The sequence below is a fragment of the Mobula birostris genome, chromosome 11 (assembly GCF_030028105.1).
Source record: "Mobula birostris isolate sMobBir1 chromosome 11, sMobBir1.hap1, whole genome shotgun sequence".
Classification (NCBI taxonomy): domain Eukaryota; kingdom Metazoa; phylum Chordata; class Chondrichthyes; order Myliobatiformes; family Myliobatidae; genus Mobula; species Mobula birostris.
In genome coordinates this window covers 68095537-68117027 of record NC_092380.1, presented here as the reverse complement: position 1 = coordinate 68117027, position 21491 = coordinate 68095537, and the positions used below count along the sequence as shown (strand labels likewise).

The window sequence follows — 21491 nt, the reverse complement described above, 5'->3', positions numbered from 1 at the left end:
ACAGGTACATGGATGGGAAAGTTTTGGAGGGAAATGGTCAGGGTGCAGATAGATGGGAGTAGGCAGAAGACCAATTCTGCATGCACTAGATGTACTGAAAGGCCCTTTTCTATGCTGTAGCACTCCATAACTCGATACGCTCTTCAGAAACAGGCAGTATTAGAAATACTTAGCACACAGTTAAACAACTAGACAGTCAGGGTAAGTAAAGGCAAACTATGTTTTTGGAATGGTCCAAATGTTCAGCCTGTAAGATATTGTAGAAGAACTGTAACTATAGAAGCAATAATTCACAAGATGAAGAAAATACATGCAAGAGCTGCACAAGGGTACACCTTGTTCTTGGAGAAGCAGCTATTTAATTTATAGAACTAACATAGGGGTAAGGGATCAGAATTTCTGCTTGTATTATTACTATATAATCTATTATCATTTTTAAAAAGGCATTTTCCATTATTTTCTCATAAGGAGGATTAAATAATAACAATACAAATTGGGATGATAATACCAACAGGCCATTGCTATTTACAGCTAGTAAAGGAAGAAAATGACTAATTATTAAAAATGCTTAACTTGACTATATTTGTCCATAAAGGACTTTACAGTTGTAATTACAGAAATTAAGTTTAACGTCAGTTTGGAGAGGGGGGAAAAATAACCTGCACAGTTTACAGTTCCAGCTGCAATTTCTCCATTGTATCCAATCTGGAGGTGGGGGGCCGGAGAGAGGGGGATGAGGATGAGAGAGTGTGCGTGTAAGTGAAATGCAGGTATAGTGTGTGGGGGGGGGGGAGGAGAGAAGCAAGTAAAAAATGCATTTTAACCGTGTAAGCAGGTTAGAAAATAAACGTTGTTAACTTCCTCAGCATGATGTTCTGTCGAAAGATGCTCGAGAAAACCAAGACCGAACTGTATGTAACGCCTCAGCATCTCAGATTTGCGAGACCACGAGTAAAATGCAGTTCAGTTCCCATCCTAGAATCTGATAACAAGATCATTAAAACGCTTTTAAAATTTTATGTGGTTAACATGCCATTGAGTGAAGCACCAGAAAAGGCTACGAAGTAACAACAAATTAATGAAATTCAGCCTGTGGAGCTTGACATGAGTTGGTAGAGAATGGGCGGAGAAACCGGGGGAAGCGTAGTTGCGAAGGACGGTTCCGATGCAATAGGAGCAGTAGGCGTCGGGCCCGGGGAGTACGAGAGCGGGGAGCAGAGGTTCCGTGTAGGTCGCTGCGTGGCTGAGGGTCCCTTCTTGCTGCAGAGGGCCGGAGCCATGTCTTCGAAACCCAGCTGCCTGATGGTGTTGAGTGCTGCTGCCGGAGGTGGGTTGAAGGAGGGCGGAACTCCGCGGCCAGTGAGTGAAAGGCCCAGAGAGTGGAGAGGGAAGGCACCTGCAGCCGAGCTCAGGGCGCCGGCCGGTCGGTGGTCGGAGGGCGGTCCTATCGGACTGTGAGGGTCGGCACGATAGTGAGAGGGCGACTGACGTGGAAACAAGCACCAAAAATTGTTATTCGGCACACGGTGCCTGTGCTGCTTTTTTGAAATCCATTCCCAGTTCCTGTATTGCAACCCAGCGAAGTAAAGGGTCACACTTAAACGAGTAACAGATTCTGATTCGTTTGAAAATCCTTTCTCTCCAGTGCAACACGTCATATACTGGAGGAATTCAGCAGGTCAGGCAGCATTTTAAATGCAAGTAAGTAAACAGTTGATATTTCGGTCCGAGGTCCTGCATCACCGTCCCGATGTAGGGTCTCGGTCTGAAACGTCGACTGCTTATTCATTTCCATAGATGCTACCAGACCTGCTGAGTTCCTCTAACATTTTGTGTATGTTGTTCTAGATTTCCAGCATCTGCAAAATCTCTTGAGTTTATGGTCTGTTGGAGGAAGTGTGATGCCGTACCGCCTGTTGAGTCCCACCGGCAGCTGTTGCACTGGAAAGTCCAGATTTGCAGATGAATCTGCAGTCTTCTGTGTCTCCGCTGTATTTTCCAACGGCGTTCAGAGGATGGCAATTTTAAACACAAATCTCGGTAATAGCTAGCTTACTGCACCTTGGATACCTCAAACTTTTAATTATGGTCAATATATCCTCTCTCCACTTGTCTTATTGTAGCTTGGTTAAAGTGGCAAGCTGGGGCATGTGTTCTGGATGGTTTGTGTACGAAAAAGTCAAACAACTTCTATGATGAACCTGGGGTCACATTTTCTTGAGCATCGACAGAGACCATTGGAGCTCCCATTTAAAAAAAAAATCTGGCACATATACTGTACTCTATTTGCCAAAACGATCACTTGCAGATGAAGAGCATGCCCTGGAAAATGTGTTCCATCTGCAAAGTTTCAGCTTTGTTTTGCACAAGTCTCTTGCTGTTCCCCCATTGGCCTAGTGTGTGCTATCTTTAGAGTTATTAAAGTTTGCATTGTACCCATTTATACCAATTAGTTTATTGTTGTCACATACTGAGGTGAAATGTAAAACTTGTCATGTATGCTGTTCATACTGATTAAATCATTACACAGTACATTGAAGTAGTGCAATGTAAAACAACAACTGAATACAGAATACAGTGCACAGCTATAGAGAAAATGCAGTGCCAGTAGGCTATTGGGTGCAAGATCATAACGGTGTAGATTGTGAAGTCAAGAGTACATCTTATCATAGTAGGGTTTCATTCAATAGTCTTATAACAGCGGGGTTGAAACTGTCCTTGAGCATATTGGTATGTGCTTTCAGGTGTTTCTACTGCCCAATGGCAGAGGGGTGAAGAGAGAATTTTCAGGGTGGGTGGGGTCATTGATTATGTTGGTTGCTTTACTGATGCAGTGAGAAATGTACACAGAATCCATGGAAGGGAGGCTGGTTTACACGATGTTCTGAGCTCAGCCGTTTCTTGAGGTCACAGGCCATACCAAGACCTGTTGGCCAGTTGCCATACCAAGTCGTGATGCATTCTGATAGGATGCTTTCTATGGTGCATCGATAAAACGTGGTAAGGATCAACAGAGACATACCAAATTTTTTAAACCTCCTGAGACTTTGGTGAGCTTTCTTCGCTATGGTATCTACGTGATTGGACCAGGAGAAGCCATGGTGATGTTTACTCCTAGGAACTTGAAGCTCTCAACCTCAGCACCATTGATGAAGGTAGGAGCATGTGTACCCCTCCCCCACCCTTCCTGATGTCAATGACCAGCTGTTTTGTATTGCTAACATTGAGGGAAATGTTGTTTTCATGATACCACGTCACTAGGATCTCTCTCTCCCCTTCCTGTTCTCCATCTCATCATTAGTTGAAATACAACCCACTACAGTGGTATCATCTCCAAACTTCCAGATGGAATTAGAGCAAAAAACAACATGCAATCAAGAACATACAGGGAGTAGAGAAGAGCGCTGAAGAATCAACTTTGTGGGGAACTGCTGTTTAGAATAGTCACAGTGGAGATTTTGCTGCCGATACTTACTGGCTGCGGTCTGTTGGTAAGGAAGTTGAGGATCCAGTTGTCAAGTGAGGCATTGATTCCCAGGTCTCAGGGTTTGGTGATGAGTTTGTTTGGAATTATGGTATTAAAGTTGGAGCGATAGTCTATTGTGGTTGTCTTTGCTGTCCATATGCTCCAGAGCTGAGGGTCAGGTCAGGGAGATGGCATTCACTATAGACCTATTTTGGGCGGTAGGTGAAATAGGTGAATTGCAGTGGGTTGAGATTGTCTGGGTAACTGGAGTTAATGCATGCTTGACTTCATGATGCTGGATGTCTGACCCACTGGGTCATAGTCATTGGGGCATATTACCTTGCTTTTCTGAAGTACTGGAATGATACTGTCTTCTTGAAGCAGGTGGGAACTTCAGGTTAAAGTAAGGAGACATTAACATACAAGGTCTAATGACACCAATGGGCCAGATGCTATCTGTGTACTTTCCAATCATCTGCTAAAGTCTTCCTTTATAAAGTTGTTTATCTTTAAGGTTTGCATTACTTCTTAGACCTTATGTTACTGAAAATTGATTGTATATTCTATTAAATTTAATGAGAAGTCACAGTTCATCAATTTACTCCTTTTTTTCTCAGTCTACTATAATAATCTATGGAATGTCTGAAAATAAATAGCACTGTAAACACTTGTTGACTTTTATATGCTGGTTTTCTTTCTTTGAATAAAAAGCAGATTAATTTTTAAGGTATTCAATAGTTATGAAAAAACACAATCGTGCCTGTGTGTGTGTTTAACAACTGTAGCAAGTAGTGGTACAGCAATGATTCCCTGAGGGACCATTAGGAGAAATACAAGTTGTCGGGGGGGGGGGGGGGGGGGGGGGGGGGGGGGGTACCTAACTTGAGGCACAACACCTGACCAACTGTGTCAACTGGTTGCCGTCATCAACAGCAGACAGGCATCCCCAGTTTGTGTTTATTTTTTATTTTAATTGAGCCCTTTTAATAATGGATAAATACACATGGCACGATCTCTATGAGTCTGAAGGCAGTGAAGCCTTGGATTTTAATTCTGCTAAGAAACAGAAGCTACAGAAAGTGTGTCAATACAGTGTTACATACCTGGAGTATGATTTTATTCCGTTCCTGCCAGATCAGCAATGCCCCATGTGTCTTATTTGTAAGGAGGTATACCTCTTATTGGAGGTATTCCTGCAAAGACACACTGAAAAGACTGCTTATTGTATTATCCAGTTCCAGAAGATGAAAGAAGCAGTTGAAAAGCGTTGCACACACATTTGCCAACAAAGCTAAAAATGACCTTGATAGTGGTCTCATTGCTTCTTATAAATGACCTTGATAGTGGTCTCATTTCCAAAATGATAGCAAAGTTGCAAAATCTCATACAATTGGTGAAAGATAAATAATGCCTGCTATATCAGAAGTGTTCACCACTGTTCTCAAAATGGATACCAGTATTTTAAAATCAGTTTCTCTGAATAATAACTCTGTAGCTCATCATATTGATGAAATGAGCAAAGACTTTGGATATCAACTATGCACAGAGCTACAAAAACAGAATTTGGGATACAACTGGATGAGTCAACTATGCAAAACAATGAGGCATCGCTAATGGCATATACACACACTGTTTATCAGAAATGATGAAGTTTATTGATTCCCTTTTGTAAAATGTTTAAAAACAAATATAAGTGGAGAATCAATCTACAACGAGCTCAAGATGTATATTGAGGTTGAAAGTGTTCTGATTAGGAACATGATTTCTTGTGCAACAGATGGAGCACCATATATGACAGATCACCATGTTGGTTTAGTGGCATTTATGAAAAAAGAAATTCCAAGTCTGTTTGTAATCCATTATGTAATTCATCGTCAGCATCTTGCAGCCAAAAACCTCAGTGTGTCTTTTATCAAGCATGACTCTTGTAATATCTGCAATCAACAAACTTAAAGCTCATCCATTAAATAGCAGAATATTTCACCAGTTAAGCCAAGATAGCAGTGAAGAATTTGAACGCTTGCTTTTTGCTGTCGAAAACTGTTGCTGAAAATGTTTCTTTGATCTTTTTGACAGTGTGGTTGAATTTTTGCTCAAAGGTGACAAGAGTTTGGGAAACAAGATTGAACTTCTATGTGGAGATGTGGCATACCTAGCCAATCTGTATGACAAAGTGAACGTCCTAAATATGAAGCTGCAGGGTGAGAACTTCAACTTAATCCAGGCAAAAAGTGCAGTGTCCACTTTTATTGGAAAATTGGAAATAAATAAGCATAACAATGAGAAAAGATTGTTCTCAGTTTCCCTGCACAGACAGTGATTTGCAAGAGTACTGCTTACGTCTGCAGTCATTGAAGAAGGATTTTCAAAATCAATTCAAGGATTTGAATGATCTGGAAATTCCAGACTATGTAATTAACCCATTTCTTTGCAAGGTGGAAGAACAGGAAGAGAGCTTGCACAAAGAAAATATTAAAATTCAGAATGTTGAAGAAGCAAAAATGCTTTTCAAGAATGTCGGCTTTTGTGGTATGTGACTACACTGTCATACAAAGTGTCTGAAAAGAGGATGCTGTCTAAGTTGCATGCCATCTTGGTCAATGTCTCCCATCCACTACATAATGTACTGGGTGGGCACAGGAGTACACTCAGCCAGAGACTCATTCCTCCGAGATGCAACACTGAGCGTCATAGGAAGACATTCCTGCCTGTGGCCATCAAACTTTACAACTCCTCCCTTGGAGGGTCAGACACCCTGTGCCGATAGGCTGGTCCTGGACTTATTTCAAAATCTACTGGCATAATTTACACATTACTATTTAACTATTTATGGTTTTATTACTATTTATTATTTATGGTGCAACTGTAACAAAAACCAATTTCCCCCTGGGATCAATAAAGTATGACTATGACTAAAGGTTTCTCATCTTTGGAGAAGAGTTAAACTGCTCTTTCATTGCATTCCTATCCTTGTACCTTGTTGAAAGAGGCTTCAGTGCAGTGAACCACATACTCACAAAAAACAGAAACTGCTTGGACTTTGTTGCACGTGGGGACTTTATGCTTTTATGGTCACAACTTGAATCAGATTATTTCATCTCTTGCAAAAAACCAGCAAAGTCAAGAATCACAGTGATATCGAAACTACTGTACAGTGCACAGGTACCGAGTAAGCTAAGTTTAAAGAAAAATAAAAATTTAAAGTAGGATCATTTTTCTCATGTTAGCATATGGTAGTTTTTACAATATGGGGGGTTCCAGAAAGTCCATTGTGCCTAACAGGGGCGTTGGCAAGTATTAAGGTACTTTAAGAAGGTGATGGGCTGAAAAAGGTTGGGAAATACTGCAGTACAGGATTCTATTAAGCTGTTACTTTTTCTTTCCTTCCTTCCAATTACCCTCTTGTTACAGGAGTATCTGCACAGTCCTTCCATCAGTCTTTTATGCTTTGCAGCACAGCTTTTAACCTCCAGATTGCCACTCCAGGGGTAAGTACCTTGGAGTTATCTATTTTATTGGGATGTTTACTTTTGTGATTGTAACTGTAATGTTGTATTTTGCATGGGTGAGCTGTCATTGAATCGGTGAAGGCCAAAGTGCAGTCATTATTATCAAGCTATTTCTTGTGGCACAAAGTATATTTGCACCAACTTTCTGTCCATAATATCTTTCTTTCTGTGATCACATTTTATCACAAAGCTTTCCATTAATAGTGCAGATATGAACAGCTTCCAGAATGATTTCCACTGTCATCTTGCTTTGCTGCAAATCTAGCCTTCTGTCTGATGGTATAGCAGTAACTTTGTTTTCATATTTAGCTCCTTTGGCAGGGACAAAGGTTATTCAAATACAGATCACTTAAACTTGGCATGTGTAAATAAATCCCATGGATACTATCACATTATACTATAAAGTGATCAGAGAAACTCTAAACTTCTATGTGCTTTGCTTTCTTCTTGCAGTTAGGTGTACTAATTAAACTACAGTATTGACGTATTAAGTAGAACTAATGGCTTTTAAATATTTTGCTCAGATTACGTAAATATATTTAATCACACTTAATTTCACCAAGGATAATCTTGTGGAAATTTCAACTAGTTTTATTAAAATTTTGTAGGATGCAATTTTCTAGTTCACGGACTTGACTTCAGCACTTAAAGCAATGAAGCTATGTTTTAAGCACCAGCTTTTATCTATTTAATGATATAGTCTACAACTGTTGTCAATGAATATTAATACTTTGGCACTTCCCTACTGTGTGTAGCAGCATAATTCTGCCCCAAGTCAGGTGACATCCATTTTGTGGAGGCCATTATCTGAAATCCTTTATCCAAATGTATTTGTAATAGGGGAAGCCAATAGAATTTGTGGAGCTGGATGAGAATAATATTCGTTGGATAAATGATTTTCGCATGAAGCCATATGCCAACCCGGCTAAACTAGAGTCAATTGATGGTAAGGTTCTCATCCACAATGATGTGTGTAATATTTGATAAATTCAACGTATAGTAGAAAATATATATTCCGTGGGTATGTGTCATTATATCCGCCTGTATTTCAATGTTAAGGTTAAACATGATGGCTGTTAGTAGTCAGAAATTTGTATATAGAATACAAATATGTTATATATTGAAGTACAAAATTTGAGGGAGCATGTTTCTATAAGAAATGTAATTAACTGTTTTTAACTACAGTAAAGTGATTGAACACATTGCATAAACCCAGATCATATTCCCAAGGTTTCAGTTATTAAGGATATATTATGTTTTCTGAGCATTGCAATTTATAAATTCCAGGAGCAATGTAATTGGCTGTAATTGAGCAGGATGAAACTAGCAACAGACTTGAATGGAAAAGTGAGTACAGGAAAAAGGAAAAGGTAGGAATCTGCAACGTATGAATTAGCAAAACAAACATGAAGATGATAATAGGTATAACGAGAGAGACTGCGAATGCCTTTGTGGCTTCAGGAATTTCCTTCCCCAACAGTGAATCACATTCACTAATTTTAATGAACAGTACAATAGTGTTTAAACTATTTTAGTCCTGAAGCATCTTCAAACTTAATATTTTGGTTTATGATTTTTTATAATTTGCTCTTAATTGACATATTTTGTGTCTCAAGGTGCTAGGTACAATGCTATCTTGATTCCTAATTGTCCCGGTGCTATGGTAGATCTTGCAACCAGTGGATATCTGGCCAAGATTCTTCAGAATTTCTGCACTGAAAAAAGTGAGTAACACATTCACAATCATATAATAGAGGTGTAAGGAAATACGTGCTTTCTGAAAAACAAAACCTTTGCAATAAATTTAGTCATAGGAAAGTACGGTACAGAATCAGGTCCTTCAGCCTATCTAGTCCGTGCCAAACCAAACCAATTAAACTATCTACTCCCACTGACTTGCACCGGGACCATAGTCCTCCATACTTCACCATCCATGTACCTATCCAAGCTCCTCTTAAGCATTGAACTTGAGTTTGCATGCACCTCTTGTGCTGGCAGCTAGTTCCACACTCTCACGACCCTCTGAATGAAGAAGTTCCCCTTCACGTTCCTTTAAACTTTTCACCTTTCATCCTTAACCCATGACCTCCGCTTACAGTCCCACACACCCTCAGTGGAAAAAGCCTGCTTGCATTTACCCTATCGATACCCCTCATAATTTTGTATCTCTATATCAAAACTCCTCTCAATCTTCTCCGCTCCAAGGAATAAAGTCCTAACCTATTCAATCTTTCAATCTATTCAATCAGGTCCTCCAGACCCAGCAACATCCTTGTGATTTTTTTCTATATTCTTTCAACCTTATTTATATATTTCCCGTAGCTAGGTGACCAAAACTGCACATCAGTACTCCAAATTAGGCCTCACCAATGTCTTATACAACGTCAACATAACATCCCATCTCCTGTTCTCAGTACATTGATTTATTCTGGCCAATATGCCAAAAGTTTTCTTTATGACCCTGTCTACCTGTGATGTGACTTTCAGCAAATTATGGACCAGTATTCCCAGATCCCTTTGTCCTACCACATTCCTCAGCGCCCTACAGTTCACTGTGTAAGACCTACCCTGGTTGATCCTACCAAAGTGCAATACCTCACACTTGTCTGCTTTGAATTCCATCTTCCATTTTTCAACCCATTTTTTTCAGCTCGTCCTGATCCCCCTGCAAGCCATGACAGCCTTCCTCATTGACCCCAACACCCCTGATCTTGGTGTCACCTGTAAATTTGCTGATCCAGCTGGGGGGATTCTCTTTCACTTATGAGATGTGAACATTTATTGTTGACACTACTGGCCTTTGAAAAGGTGGTGCTGCGCTGTCTTTGATTAACAGCAGCCCTGCTGCAGATTGTAATCTAGAGTGCTGTGGGACACTGAGTTCCAAGGTTTCAACCTAAAATGATAAATTTCCTGTTCGGAATGGTGTTTGACTTTGGAAGCTTCAGGTGATGATGGTCATGTGTGCCAAGGCTCTTGTTTTTCTTAGTGGTTTGGGAGGTCCTATTTAGTGAGTAATTGCTTTGTAATTCTTGGGCGGTACAGAGTGGGGAAGGAATTCAGTATTTAGATAGGTGAGAGAGGGTCAAGTGTGCTTCTTTGACCTGGATCACATTGAGCTCCTTGAGTAGTATTGGAGTTGAACTCATTCAGGCATGTGAAAGGTATTCCATTACAAACCTGACTTGTGCCTTGTTGATAATGAAACGGCTTGGAAATGACAGGAGTTAAGGCACTTAACATAGGACACTTGCTTTTGGAGACACAAAATCTGATCCAGCCTGCTCAATGGTAATGCCATTGAATGGCAAAAATAGGTATTTAGGCCATGGTTATTGTTTGACATTTGCATATTCAAAGTTGACTGAGGAAGCCAACTCATAGATTCTGCTCCAGATTGCTATCCAGTGACCTCTCTGGAAGAAGTACATGTGATTGGCAAGAAAGAATTTGATTAGATGGCAGTAATATAATCAGTTTTGCCAAAATTTGGAAAAATGTACAAGCTGCTCCAGAGCTGTTTTTCCGTGTGACAGCATAGGCTAGGAAACCTGGGTGGGGACAGAATGGTGAGGGATCATGGTTCCATATGAAAACAGTGTGTTGATGCACTGGAGGAAAAGAAGACAAGAAGCGGCAGATAGGAAATTGGGAAAGATGGTAATCATGAAGGAAGTTTTAGAAGTCCCATTTGCAAGCTGAAGTGATTATGGAATTATGCAAATCACAAGAGTGAACATTTCTCCTGCACTGCCCGCAGCACTCAGGAATCGGAAGCAGATACTGTTTGCTGGCACATTGTGCTGGAAAGGCTACTCAAAGAAAGTGAAACACGTCTGCTGAGATCTGAAAGCCATATTTTACAACTAGAGTGATGATTTAGAGGCGAGGGAAGCAGGGATGCTAGGCAAGGATGAGTAAATTTAATATGCCAAGATGGACTCTAGCTGCATACTTTCTTTTCATCACCTTTTTAGTGGCAAGTAGGCACTGGAAGTAAATAGCTTTCTAGGTGTCACCCACATCCCTTGAAAGAATTACAACCACAAGTTTTAAAATTTCATCCTGAAGTAATATAAAAAAACCTGCAACGCTGTTGGTCGTACACGAATAGTATGGAGTTGTACTTGCTTTCATGGCCTTTCAAAAACTGCTTGGTAAAGTGCAACATAAGCTAGTTCTGTTTTCCTTAGAGCAGAGATGGTTTAAAATACCAGACGTGGGTCTTTAGAATTCTGAAAGATGAGATTGAAGCTTAGATAGATTCCAAAAACTAAAGGGCCAATAAACTGAATATTTTTCTTATAAACAGGTGAAGGAGACCTGGTTAGCATTTGGATTTGTTTTGTTAATAATCATTTTTTTAAAATTGGAAAGTCATAATATTGCTTAGTCAGTAAATACTCTCTGAAAACTGAGAGAAGTAGATGGGAGTGAAGGAATTAACTTTTCAAGATTTTGTGTTAATTTTGTTTAAAACTGCACTGCCTTTGGTCTTTTCACCTGTTTGAATTTGAGTTTTGATTTGCAGCTCTTCTGTCTGCTTTATCATCTCATAACCATCTTTCAGTGGTCAAGATGGTGCCAGCTAAGGCTCAGACCTAGTTGTTTTTTAGATTCATAGGCTTGGTTTTGAGTTTGACAGGGGAAGTAGGGGTCAGGTGACAGTTCAGGGACAGGCACGTGAGGAGTCAGATGCCAGGCCTGAATCTAGGCCTGTGTTCCACATTCAAAGGCCAGTGATGTGGAGAAGAGACATAGAGACATCCATGCATGGATTTTGGTCCTGCGAGTGCTGTGGAAGAAGACTAGTGAGGATGAGGTATGGTGTCCCTCTACATCTGTCCCCCCCCCCCCCCCCCGGTCAACAATTTGCCCCCATTGGATTAGTCGGATCAGAGGTCCATGTGGCCTGGAAGCATGAGGGCAAGATATGTGAGTTCACAAGTCCAGATTTTGTGGTCCCATCATCAGCGAGACCGAAGTTTGAGGCCTAGAATTTGGGGTCCTATCATTGCTGAGTCCTGGGGACAATACCAAAAGTCAGCCAGAAGTCCAGAAGTCAAGGTACGATGGTTGGAGGCCTAGGTCTGCAAGTCTGTGAGTCCACTGGGGAAGTTGAAGGCCTGAGGATTGTGAGTGTGCGAGTCTACTGGAGGCTGGAGCTGCCTGGGGTTAGAGAACTGTGTATGGAAGTGTGCGGGTGATAGATGGGTCAGAGGAAAGGAGCTTGCTTTGCTGTTGTTGTTATTCTGCTGAACATTGTGGATATGCTATGTTGGCATCAGAATGTGTGGCAACATTTGCGAGCTACCCCCAGTATATCCTTAGGCTGTGTTGGTTGTTAACAGAGGCAATGCACATGTGATAAATGAATGAATCTGATCTGCTGCTGTCCTCTGGATTTCTCATCTGTATCCCCCGACAAAATACCAACACTTCGTTTCCCCAGCTTTGGATTATAGATAATCAGCCATTTATTTTGCTTTTATTTGTCTAATTGCAGAGCCAATTTGTGTGGTGGGACATGGAGTTGCTGCTTTGTGCTGTGCTACCAACCAGGAAAAGTCATGGATATTTCATGGCTATAGCATGACTGGAGTAAGCATCCAGTTTAACTTCTTTTACATAAGAAGACTTGTATTTTGATATATCCATATTTATCATTGTGACATTCGTCAATCGCTTCAAAAAGCTCTTGGGAAATGTCAGCTGGTAATTGTTCTGAAGGTAAACAAACCAGGGAGAGGAATAGGGCATTTGTTGCTTCAAGCCATTCAAAAGATCATGGCTGATCTTTTACTTCAGTGTTGTTTTTCTGTATAGACGCATGTTCTTCAACTCATTACAAACTGAATGGTGATTTTATTTTCTTCCTCATATGTAAAGTAACAAGTTTTAGACATCCTATATACTTTGCAGTTTCTTGCCATGTGTGGTACTACTACATTGACCATTTTTCCACATGTAGCCTCTTATACTTGTAATATATGAACTATTTCATCATGGAGTCTATTATCATGAATTATCATTGCTTTCATGCACAGTGTACCAGTGTACACCCATTGTTTCTTGAAATCCTAGTTAGCTCCTCTTTTTCCCATCTCAGTTTCAACTTGGTCAATAAGCTATTTTAATTGGAACAGAAGGACAGACAAGGCAAAAGCATGTGACTTGCAGTGTTTTTTTTGCAATTTTTCAGCCACTAAAATTTGCATTGATTTTAAACTAATTTCTTGTGATAACTTCAATGGAAGTCAAAAAAAATGCCATTTTTAATCAGCTGAATATGCTGCTTTCATTCTTGGGGAGCACTGAGAACTTTACAGCCAAGAACATCCTTGAAAATCTTGTATTTTGTACATTTTTAAATAAATAAACAAGTTACACTTAATTAGATCATTGAGCAATCCAGTTTACTAATCTAACCGCATCATTAACACCTTCCAGTCCAAAGATGATGATCTGATCAGGTCTGAGCTTTTGTATTTTCAAAATTCAGGGTTGTTTTTATATCATTTCCAGTACGCAAGTGTAAAGGATATTTTATAGTTGGTCAATTTTTTTTGTAGCCCTCTGTCTATGAGCTAGTGAGGAGAAAAGATTTTGCAAGCCTTCCAGTCATCGTAGAGGATTTTGTGAAAGACTCCAGAGCCACGTTCAGTGGTAAGTCCGTTTTGGTCCTCTTGTTAGTGCATGGTTGCATCTAAGGCCTTTCTTTACATTTAAAAGGAGATGGATTTAACAACTTTCCTGTTAAAATATTGGCTGATTTCTCTGTAGCTGAATGCCACATTGTTGAGTCAAATAGTGCAATTCAAGTCTGGATTATGGAAAAAAATTTCAAACTGGTGTTTAAAACTTCCAGCACTGCAGAGGGAAAGGAAAATAGTAATTGGTCTTGAGTGAATGAATGGATGATGAACAGTGTTCCTTTGGAAATGTACTGTTCTGTGGTTGCTCTTGTACCTTTGTACCATAGAACAAAGTTGTGTCCTGCAGGAGGGCACAGGTGAAAAATAAGAAATGAAACAACAATAATCTGTTATTGGTATAATGTTTATTTCAAAATATCTTAAAAGGATCAGTATGACATTTATGATATAGAAATTATAGAACCATGATCTTTAGGTAAGGTTAGAAATAACATTGTCTTTTTAGAGGAGCCAATAGAAGTGTGGCTACATGCATTTGGATGTTCTATTAAAGTCTCATTATCCTCTTCACATTTGTCTTTTTAGCTAGTGAACCTGATGCAGTTCATGTGGTGATCGACAGGCACTTAATAACTGGGCAGAATGATCAATCTACTCTCATTGCTGTCCAGAACCTCATCCTATTCTGTAATGTCAGGTGAGAAATTATTTAAAATAATGGTTTATCCTCATGCAATGACTCTAGTCTTAAAAATAAATACCAGGATTCAGACCATGTTCTTCAGTGCTCATAAATTCATCTACTACTTTCATGCAGTACTAGCTGCAGATCTTTTCATGTCAAGTAATGTGAAGGAATTCCAAACTTCACACAATTTAGACAAGTTTTCAAACCTTTGGTCAATTGCTAAATGTTTTCCAAAATTTGCTCTGAGTCTCCGTAACGTTGAGCTTAATTAGTACAGTCGCGTAGTGGTTGTCACAAAGCCTTACAGTACCAGCCATTGAGATTCAATTCCCACTGCTGACTGCAAGGAGTTTGTAAGTTCTCCCTGTGACTGCATGGGTTTCCTCCGGGTGCTCCGGTTTCCTCCCACAGTCCAAAGGTTATTTGGTCATTGCAAACTGTCCTGTGATTGGGTTAGGTTAAAATCAGGAGATTGCTGGATGATACGGCCAGAAGGGCCTGTTCCTCACTGTATGTCAGTAAATTAATTCATTCTTTAAGAGGGAGGATTTGTCAACTTCCATTTAGAAGTCTGGATGAACTTTTCTCTTTATACAAAAAATGCGTTTATCTCAAAGAATATTCATAGATACTGGTGGAGTGGAATCCTGCCAGAGTCTATGCTGACTTAGTTATTACACACTTGATCTGAAATTATTCAATTTGTTTTATATTGAAGTAGGGTCTGGTAGGTAGTTGTGTTCGATTATCTGTTTTGAAAATTATATCATTTTTGATTCATTCTAATTCCATTGACATCACTCCAGTGTAGATGGCTTTCTCACAGTGAGATCTCCAACCTCCTTCCTGAATACTTATAGAAAAATTGTTGGTTAATCCAGAGAGCTCATTTGTTTGTGATTTTTATTAAAATTCTCAGTGCCATTCTGTAGTCCTGAGGCTGGAGTAGATTGAAGAGGAAGGAGTGGAATATAACCATATAACAATTACAGCACGGAACCAGGCCATCTTGGCCCTTTTAGTCCGTGCCGAACTCTTACTGTCACCTAGTCCCACCGACCTGCACTCAGCCCATAACCCTCCATTCCTTTCCTGTCCATATAGCTGTCCAATTTAACTTTAAACGACAACATCGAACCTGCCTCAGCCACTTCTGCTGGAAGCTCGTTCCACACAGCTACCACTCTCTGAGTAAGGAAGTTCCCCCTCATGTTACCCCTAAACTTTTGCCCTTTAGCTCTCAACTCCTGTCCTCTTGTTTGAATCTCCCCCACTCTCAATGGAAAAAGCCTGTCCACGTCAACTCTATCTATCCCCCTCATAATTTTAAACGCCTCTATCAAGTCCCTCCTCAACCTTCTACGTTTCAAAGAATAAAGACCCAACTTGTTCAATCTTTCTCTGTAATTTAGATGATGAAACCCAGATAACGTTCCATTGTTATATGTACTCTCTCTATTTTGTTGACATCTTTCCTATAATTCGGTGACCAGAACTGTACACAATACTCCAAATTTGGCCTTACCAATGCCTTGTACAATTTTAACATTGTAAAACTCCTATACGCAATGCTCTGATTTATAAAGGCCAGCATACCAAAAGCTTTCTTCACCACCCTATCCACATGAGATTCCACCTTCAGGGAACTATGCACCATTATTCCTAGATCCCTCTGTTCTACTGCATTCTTCAATGCCCTACCATTTACCATGTATGTCCTATTTTGATTAGTCCTGCCAAAATGTAGCACCTCACATTTATCAGCATTAAACTCCATCTGCCATCTTTCAGCCCACTCTTCTAACTGGCCTAAATCTCTCTGTAAGCTTTGAAAACCTACTTCATTATCCACAACTCCACCTATCTTAGTATCATCTGCATACTTACTCATCCAATTTACCACCCCTTCATCCAGATCATTCATGTATATGACAAATAACACTGGACCCAGTACAGAACCCTGAAGCACACCACAAGTCACCGGCCTCCAATCTGACAAACAGTTATCCACCACCACTTTCTGGCATCTCCCACCCAACCACTGCTGAATCCATTTTACTACTTCAATATTAATACCTAACGATTGAACCTTCCTAACCAACCTTCCGTGTGGGACCTTGTCAATATAGACAACATCCACCACTTTCCCTCATCAACTTTTCTAGTAACCTCTTCAAAAAATTCAATAAGATTTGTCAAACATGACCTTCCACGCACAAGTCCATGTTGACTGTTCCTAATCAGACGCTGTCTGTCCAGGTACTTATATATACCATCTCTAAGAATACTTTCCATCAAGTTACCCACCACTGACGTCAAACTCACAGGCCGATAATTGCTAGGTTTACTCTTATAACCCTTTTTAAACAATGGAACAACATGAGCAATACGCCAATCTTCTGGCACCATTCCAGTTTCTAAAGACATTTGAAATATTTCTGTCAGAGCCCCTGCTATTTCCACACTAACTTTCCTCAAGGTCCTAGGGAATATCCTGTCAGGACCCAGAGAATTATCCACTTTTATATTCCTTAAAAGCTCCAGTACTTCCTTTTCTTTAATCATCATAGCTTCCCTACCTGTTTCCCTTATCTTACACAATTGAATATCCTTCTCCTTAGTGAATACTGAAGAAAAGAAATTGTTCAGAATCTCCCCCGTCTCTTTTGGCTCCACACATAGCTGTCCACTGTGATTCTCTAAGGGACCAATTTTATCCCTCACTATCCTTTTGCTATTAATATAACGGTAGAAACCCTTGGGATTTATTTTCACCTTACTTGCCAAAGCGACCTCATATCTTCTTTTAGCTTTTCTAATTTCTTTCTTAAGATTCTTTTTACATTCTTTATATTCCTCAAGCACCTCACTTACTCCATGCTGCCTTTAATTATTGTCGATAGCTCTCTTTTCGAACCAAGTTTTCAATATCCCTTGAAAACCATGGCTCTCTCAAATTTTTCACCTTTCCTTTCAACCTAACAGGAACATAAAGATTCTGTATTCTCAAATTCTCACCTTTAAATGACCTCCATTTCTCAATTACATTCTTCCCATAAAACAAATTGTCCCAATCCACTCCTTCTAAATCCTTTCGCATCTCCTCAAAGTTAGCCTTTCTCCAATCAAAAATCTCAACCCTGGGTCCAGACCTATCCTCCTCCATAATTATATTTAATCTAATAGCATTGTGATCACTGGACCCGAAGTGCTCCCCAACACAAACCTCCGTCACCTGACCTATCTCATTCCCTAATAGGAGATCCAATACTGGCCCTTCTCTAGTTGGTACCTCTATGTATTGCTGCGAAAAACTACCCTGCACGCATTTTACAAAATGGTTTGCATTTGCTGATGCATATGGGTATGTGGATGGTTACAGGTCTGTATGAGTGAAAATGATGTGGTTTTTATAAAGACATTGCTTTAGGGGGATCGCAAGTGTGATGATCCAGCACCTCAAAACTGAGCATTTCTGCAGAATCAAATTTAATATTACTGACATATGTCATGATATTTGTTATTTTGCGGCAGCAGCAGCACCGTGCAAAGACATAAAAATCTAAAACTACAAAAAATAAATAGTGCAACGAAAGGACTAATATGGTGGTGTTCACAGACCATTCAGAAATCTGATGATAGGAGAGGAAGCTTTACCTAAATCATAGTCTTCAGACTTCTGTACCTCCTGCCTGACAGTAGTAAAGAGAAGTGGGCATGTCTTAGATTGTGAGGGTTCTTACTAATGGAGAAATTAATGAAGGATTTTGCTTAGTCACATGTACATCAAAACGTTCAGTAAAATACGTTATTTGCATCAACAGCCAACACAGTCCGAAGATATGCTGGGGCAGCCCACAAGTGTCACTATGCTTCTGGTGCCAACATAGCATGCCATAACTTAAATGGCTCAAGTAACCCTAACTGGTACACCTTTGGAATGTGGTGGGGGGGGTCGCAGCACCTGGAGGAAACCACAGGTGTCGCAGGGAAGACTTCTTACAGACAATGGCAGGAACTGCGCCCCGATAGCTGGTCACTGGCGTTGTAAGTTGTTGCACTGACTGCTTTGCGACTATGTTGCCTTCCTAAGGCACTGCTTCTTGAATATATCTTCGATATTGGGGTAATCTGTGCTGGCTGAGTCTATAACCCTCTGCACCCTTTTGCAATCCCAAACATTGGAGGCGCCACATCAGGCTCGGATGCAACTGAATGTTCTCCATCATACAGATCCTGTATAGGAGTGTGCAAGGCTTTGGTGACATGCCAAATCTCCTCAAACCCCTAACAAAATATACCTCCTTTGTGTTTGCATCAATATGTTGGGCCCAGGATAGATGAGTGATGTTTTTAACAGAAGCAGAGTTGCATGCCACCATAATCTGAAACTTCATGACTCAATATCATAATTCAAATGACTAACCAACTCTATTATTCAGTGGAGTTGACATGAACACCCTCAGGAATTACTTAGAATAAACTCAGTCAAAGTGCAACCCTAAGAATGGTGGAGTAAAGGAAGTTGAGCTATCCCACGTTGTATGGAACAGATCAAGGTTTTAATGCTAAGAATAAGTAGTAACTATTCTTCCCTCCCAAAAAATGCAACCAAAAAGGGAACATAGATGAGCTTTAATATTGTAATATTGAAACTTTTAGTTCTGTAAAATATCTTGAAATTGTTATGAAATAGTTTAAAGTTGTAATCTTGATCCACTGAATGATTTCATACTTTTTTTTGTTTCAGGAAATGATTGCACTTTAATTCATGATTTTATTCAGAACAGTGGTTTGGCTGGTAAACAGGAAATGCACAATCTCAACTTCCAGCTCCAATGGTAGAAGAAAGAATCTATGGATGCATATCAGGCAAAAGGCAATTCCTGAAGGTGCTACAGTCCTGGTGAAGAAATCTGCCAAATATTTAATTTTCAACTCCATGTTAGTTTGCACAAAAGACTGTGAATTTCTAAATAGTCATAAAAAAAACAACAAAAAATGTGACTTAGTAATGTTGAACTTGTTTGTAGTGAGTGACCAAATAAATCTTCTGAATGAACTTGTTTGTACATTGACCATTCCCGCAGACTAACTGCAGCCACATGAACATTTCCAAAAGGAATGTAAAATCTGAAGATCTTTAATATGAACCTCCATAAGAAAATGATAACATAAGCATGGAAAACAAAATTGATGAAATACACAGCAGAAGCAGCATTTGTGAAAGAGTTAACAGTTCAGTAGGATATGATGTTTATACTCTTATTTCAGATTTGTAGCATTTGCTGTCTTTTTGATTTCGGAAGCACTTTTTAAAAAATTGTTAAAGCATTAATTTTTTAAAGAATTGTATTGTAGCAGTGGAAATGTTAAGAGGAACAGATTCAAAGCACGATAGGTATTGGTGTGATTGTAATTGTGTTGGGAGATATATATATCTCTTAATTTATATTATAGCATCTGCGGTCAGTGTTTCCAGTGTAGTTCTCTGACCAGCTTGAAATTGTAAAGCTGTGCTGTTCACTGTATCGCTGCACAGGAATCTTGATCCCATTGATAATTTATAAGTTATACTAATAGTAAGGGTGAACTTATTTGAGAATACTATAAACTAACGAAATAATTTTTAGCTTAAGATATTAATGGTAAGTAGATTTTGCCACATTGAACATGTTTGTTTGAGGTAATTCTAAATGCACTATTTATTGTAAAAAAAAATTGAAATCTCTTTAATTTGAACATTCCCCATCATTTAAAAGAGAATAAGTTCGTGATGGACTAAAAATGTTCTTTCTCAAAAGACAATACTAAGTCTAAATAGTAGCACTATTTTTACGTAGCACAAATAGTTTTCACTTGGCACAAGATGTCTTTGCTGGTTCATTAGAGTGAGACCTGACACTTCAGCTCCAATTCTTTGGGCGTAACTGTACCTTGTGTTCAACAATGCATAGGCATTCTCATCCAGAAAGCATTTTGACCTAGAATTGCCAAAAGTAATTTTTTTTTAACATGTTGTGTTGCTTCTGTTCTGACTGGGAAACACCTTACATCCTGGAACAGTTCCACTGATTGTATTGACCAAGTATTATTTCCAAGAGTTGGATAACTTCGGCAATGAATTGGACTACCTTGAAAGCTTCTGTTTTGGCAATGCCACTACAGCAATGAAAGAATCTGGCCTGGTAAGATCTATATTTTAATATACTACTGGGGACAAAATATCGAACTGTTAACATTCCTTTGACTTTAAACCATTTTAAAACCCTCTTTGCTTTCAGTCCCACCAAAAAAAGGGCATTGTGCCGCAGTAGTTGAGAAATGCATGCATCAGTGCAGTGGCACTGATCTGGAGCTTACAAAGATTATAAAACCCTGAGACTAAGAACATTTTGAAGGATGTGAATCTAAGGAAAAGTTCTTATTTACATGTTTATTTCTGGTATTTCTAGATGTTGAGTAAAGCTTTGATATAGCCACAGTTAACAAACTGAAGAGAATGCATGGCAGTGAAAGTTGGAGGCTGGTCTGGGGATGTAGCAGGACTTTACCTGGCTCATTGTGCCTTTACGTTCTAACAACTTCAGCACAATAGCTTAAAGTATTCCCTCTTAAATGATAAATTGTTCACGCTCATTGGAGTTTGCAGGCCTAATAGGTGCATGGTAGAGGATGGGACCGGGCTCAAATACCAATAGAGCTACTGTTTCAGTAATTTCCAAATATCCGATTCAAAAGTTAGGTTGTTCAGTCCCAAGCTATGCTGTAGATTTGTGATCAATTGCATACCTAAATATAAATGGGACAGGATTGTGGTTTGTGCTGGTTTTACCAGATTAGCTGTTGCAATTAAAATGGGGGGGGGGGGAGTGTTTTAATGTCATATGTATTTTTCATGGAAAATAAAATTTTGCTTCAAAATTCATACGTGACAGTTAATCTGTCTGGAAATTGTACTCCAGCTTTCCATTGTGTTGGAAATACCCCAGCTTTCATTCTTGGTCTGCTAAATTTTCTAACCCTAATTGGGCTGGGCATTTAGTGTATCCAGTGCTAATTCAAAGGGGAGAAAGCTCAGTCAGGGTTCCTACTCTTGCTTTCTGTTGATGTACAGTACTTCTCTCACAAGATAAGCATGTCAGCATTTAAACTGGAAAGATCGTCCATGA

The 21491-nt window shown here is 39.5% G+C and overlaps 1 protein-coding gene across 2 annotated transcripts; it reads left to right on the top strand.

Annotated features, from left to right (window-relative positions):
* Nucleotides 1-1115: 1115 nt before the first annotated feature.
* gatd1 (glutamine amidotransferase class 1 domain containing 1) lies at nucleotides 1116-21176 on the top strand. Of its 2 annotated transcripts, XM_072272438.1 has the most exons (9): nucleotides 1343-1701; nucleotides 1849-2040; nucleotides 6878-6954; nucleotides 7816-7921; nucleotides 8592-8699; nucleotides 12482-12576; nucleotides 13548-13641; nucleotides 14217-14328; nucleotides 19070-21176. In XM_072272438.1, the coding sequence occupies exons 2-9, from the start codon at nucleotides 1902-1904 to the stop codon at nucleotides 19074-19076; spliced, it is 738 nt and encodes a 245-aa protein (XP_072128539.1). In that variant the 5' UTR covers nucleotides 1343-1701; nucleotides 1849-1901; the 3' UTR covers nucleotides 19077-21176. The 2 variants fall into 2 exon arrangements, with proteins under 2 accessions (XP_072128538.1, XP_072128539.1); XM_072272437.1 differs by lacking the exons at nucleotides 1343-1701; nucleotides 1849-2040 and adding an exon at nucleotides 1116-1327.
* Nucleotides 21177-21491: the final 315 nt, after the last annotated feature.

Bases quoted from the DNA above. Each gene is read 5' to 3' on its own strand.
- gatd1 (XM_072272437.1), top strand. From the start codon at position 1,120: ATGGGCGGAGAAACCGGGGGAAGCGTAGTTGCGAAGGACGGTTCCGAT. The intron at 1,328-6,877 runs GTGGGTTGAAGG...CTCTTGTTACAG, and splicing joins GTTGAGTGCTGCTGCCGGAG to GAGTATCTGCACAGTCCTTC. The intron at 13,642-14,216 runs GTAAGTCCGTTT...TTGTCTTTTTAG, and splicing joins CTCCAGAGCCACGTTCAGTG to CTAGTGAACCTGATGCAGTT.